A 3,951-nucleotide genomic window follows, 5' to 3' on the forward strand; every position below is an offset into this window, starting at 1 on the left:
TTTTTTTTTAAAAGTCAAACTTATATTTTCCAAATGAACTCTAAAGTCATTTGTGCCGAGAGGAACCTGCTTGCTCTGGAAATTATTTAAATGCTTCTATGAACAGAAAAGTTCAGATTAAGTACCATTATGTTTCATGGCTAACAAGGCTTGAAGGAAGAAAAATATCTAACAAAAAACAAACACAGCATCTTCCTTTAGGATTTTAAAGCAAAAAAGAGAGAAATTCTTACCTGCCATGGACAATCATGATGCCAGATAGAACCAACAATATATTTCTTTATAAAAAAAAAAAAAATACACACCTCTGTTCTTTTCAAGCAGTTGTTTCTTCTTTTTCTGTCTCTCTACTTTCTCTTTTTCTGCAATTTCTTTAGCTAACTTGACTCTCTTCTGTTTTTCTTCTGCCTCTCTGCGCCTAATATTCTCCTTTGTTGCTTGCTATGGAAAAAAGAAAAAAAAAAAGGAAAATTAAATCCAGTTAATTACCAGCCTGAATAATACAAGAACATGAAACAGTATTTAAAATCAATCTGAATACAAATGAAGATTTAGAACCACTGTACTGGTTTTTCATGTTATGTAGGTTTTGCACTAACGGGCACATTTTAAAAGTTCCAAAGTCAATGGAAACTCTTTCCCCTGCCAAAAAATGTTTTTCTTCTTCTGCAACACTGATAATCCCTATACTACAGACATTTATAATTTATCATCAGTTCAAAAAGAAAAAATAATAATACAAAAACAACAAACTGTTCACTCCTTTAAGATAGTTATCATACTTTGGATTATGGTTTAGTATTTAATATCCACCTAGATCAACAAAAGAATAACTATGAAAAGTTCAGGATAGCCGAAAGCTATTAACAGTATACTGCTTAACCAATGTCAAGACACAGTGGAAGCAGGATTAGTTCCTTTAAAATATTTACATTTTGTTGCTTTCCAGTTTGAAATAAAGATTCACAAAAAAATGTTTCCAGCTATATTACTAAATGCAGATCCAGGTGTTCCAAGTGAAAAATAATTGGAAAAATGACAATCAGATGGATAAAGGTTCACCCTATGTGTCAGTACATTGTACAGCCATTTCATATTTTGCTTTATCTACAGGGTTGAGTCTGTTTTGATATTTCTTTACCAAGTTTGAAGATCTGAACTGGTCAGTATTTGGCCATGATTTCTTACAAAACTGTATAAACTTAAAACTGGTAAGTGACTGCATTTCACAGATTTGCAATGGGGGTTTTGTCTCTGAATAGGAAATGTAAGGACACCTTTTTTTAATTCAGTATGGTAAATATTTCTGTTTACTTTGTGCCAATGAATGCCAGATATATTCCTGTGAATGCAGCAAAGTTGACATCAGCCTCATCAATTTCACGCAGTGTGGACGGCAAGGTCCAAATAGTAACAAACACCGTCCAATTTTCTAATATAATATATATAAAATAAATATAAATATATATATGTGATCCTTTGTCCACCTCAGTAAATCTGGGTTTCTAATTTTGTAATTTTTTTCTTTCTGAACTGTTATTTTCACTTGGATGTTATAAATACAGCTGTAAAAAAAAATTATTTGTGTGCGTCTTTGTTTTTGGGCTGCAATCTAACCACATGAGTATTTTGAAGATTGAGAGATCATTTTCTATATCCACTGAAAATGCATGTGCATTTAAATGTAAGTAAAGAGGATAGAATAAGCAAACCAGTAAAAAATCACTAACATCATCATTCAGAAATGACGGCACACATTACACAGGAAAGTATGTCTGTAACAGCTAGGCATTCATGTGAATTGAATCATGCTATTTTACGTACAATAGCAATCACAACAATCACAACGTAAACCAGCATGAATCTTGATAAAACTTGGAAGGAATATCAAACAAATTTAAAGGGTTGCCTCAATAGACAAATTTATAGGCTCCTACAGTATCTCTCTCTCTCTCTCTCTCTCTATATATATATATATACACTCTTAGAGTAGCCTATGTCTGAAGGGTTAAAAAACAAAAACAGGATGCATGCTGATTTTTTTCTAACACACCAAACAGTTAACGATTTATTAAGAATGTATACAGAAACACTATTGTAATATAAACCTTTTGCCTAAATAAAATAGGCAATCAATTTAATTATGGCTGAAAGTGAGGGAAACCAAAGTCTAAGAAATTAGCGAGCACCAGTTGATAATGCACTCATTAAATCAGCATGTAGCTTATGAGATCAGATTTCATGCTTCTTTTACTGTAACTGCTTTTTAAGATAACAGGAGAACACAAGAAAGACAATTTTAATTTGCATAATTAAAAACAAAAATACGCATTGGTTACAGTTTGGCAATTCAAATGTACTGTCTCTACAAGGTGCAGTTTGTCAGCATGTTTTAAGGTCTTCACAACCATGTAAGACACTGTTTTGCATTGGAGTTGAGGGCCCACGGTCTAATGGGGATCACAAGGTGTACCATAAACATTTATTAAATAAATATACAGGTAGTCCCCTGGTTACATACAAGAAAGGTACTGTAGGTTTTTTTTTTTTTTTTTAAGGTCAATTTGTATGTAAGTGGGGACAAGTACATTATTTTAATAATCGCAACTAGGACAGATGTTTGTCTCAAATTAGGCAGCTTTGTGTCAGGTACCTCATTAGTATGTAGGAGTTGTCCGTATGTCAGATTCCTTAACTCGGGGCCTACCTGTATATACTAAATTTCCATGTAAATGTAAGTCACAGAATTATAAAGCATTAGGTATCAGGTATATTTTATTTTTGACAGATTTATGTAAATATTTCACAACACCCAACAGGGACTATGCAGCTGCAAAGAAAGCTAAAGCATGCAAAACATTTTAAGATAGAAACTCATTCAAAATTTTACCATAATATAATTTTAAATGTGAATGTCGGGAAAATTTTTCCCTATTGCCAACAACTTTACAGGATTTGCATCACAAAAATACCAGATGGAATGGAGCTGCTATAAGAAGTAATAAACCCGTGGCCACTGGGTATAAACAAAATATTTAAATAATATTCTGTGGCTGACAAAGTCATTTAGAAGAACGTCATGCAACATTTGCAAAATAACTTGAATATAGTTTAGACTCCCATTTTGTTATGTTTAAATAATAGCTTTTAAAAAAGCCTTAGTGTAGGCCTTAGTGTAGACCAAATATCACATTCATCACATATCAACTCATGAAACCAACCAATTTACTTCAACAAATTAACCCCTGAGCCCTAAAAACCAAACCTAACACATTACTCAACCCTCTAAAACATTACCCTAAAACTAGAGGTAAATCTTTCTATTGCACACCTTGGTCCTGATCAGTGGTTATTTGCGTAACTGTTGCCTTTCCATCAGCTTAAAAGCAGTCTGGCCTCTCCTCTGACCTCAGCTATCAACAAGCCATTTTTTGCCATGAGAATATTTAATTCTCTGTAAAACCTTCATCATAATAAGGAAAACAAAAATCCTCTGCCCACAGTGAAAGTTTTAGAAAAGCACACATACCCTTGCAGTGTATAGAGAAACTAACATGATAGCTATAATAAAGGCGTATTTAGGCTAGAATTCTGGAGTGCCATCCACAAGCGTCCAAACATAAATATCTAATATATTAGGCCATTCACTTAAGAAGCTGCACAAACTTCTTAAGTGAATTAGACATTACAACATAAGAGACACTAGTTATCTTGACACAACTTATCAAATGATTAACCTCCAGAGTCTCAGAGTGCCTCACCAAGAGGACCAAACTAACTTATGGTCAACAACACCTCATTCCACAGAACCACAATTTGTTCTTCTAACATTTCCATTGTCAACTCAGAATTCATTTTCGCAAGCAAACTTGTTTTATATAAAGCTCCTTCACACAGCATATATATATATATATATATATATATATATATATATATATATATATATATATA

General features: G+C 32.8%; 1 protein-coding gene across 1 annotated transcript in view; it reads right to left on the reverse strand.

Annotated features, from left to right (window-relative positions):
- DIAPH3 (diaphanous related formin 3) overlaps positions 1 to 3,951 on the reverse strand; it is a gene marked incomplete in the record, with an annotated part of 209,714 nt that overhangs the window by 22,282 nt on the left and 183,481 nt on the right. The window contains 1 exon segment of the mRNA XM_072410484.1: positions 306 to 441. Coding sequence (XP_072266585.1) covers positions 306 to 441 — 136 coding nt within the window.

This window comes from Pyxicephalus adspersus, chromosome 1, assembly GCF_032062135.1.
Source record: "Pyxicephalus adspersus chromosome 1, UCB_Pads_2.0, whole genome shotgun sequence".
NCBI classification, from domain to species: domain Eukaryota; kingdom Metazoa; phylum Chordata; class Amphibia; order Anura; family Pyxicephalidae; genus Pyxicephalus; species Pyxicephalus adspersus.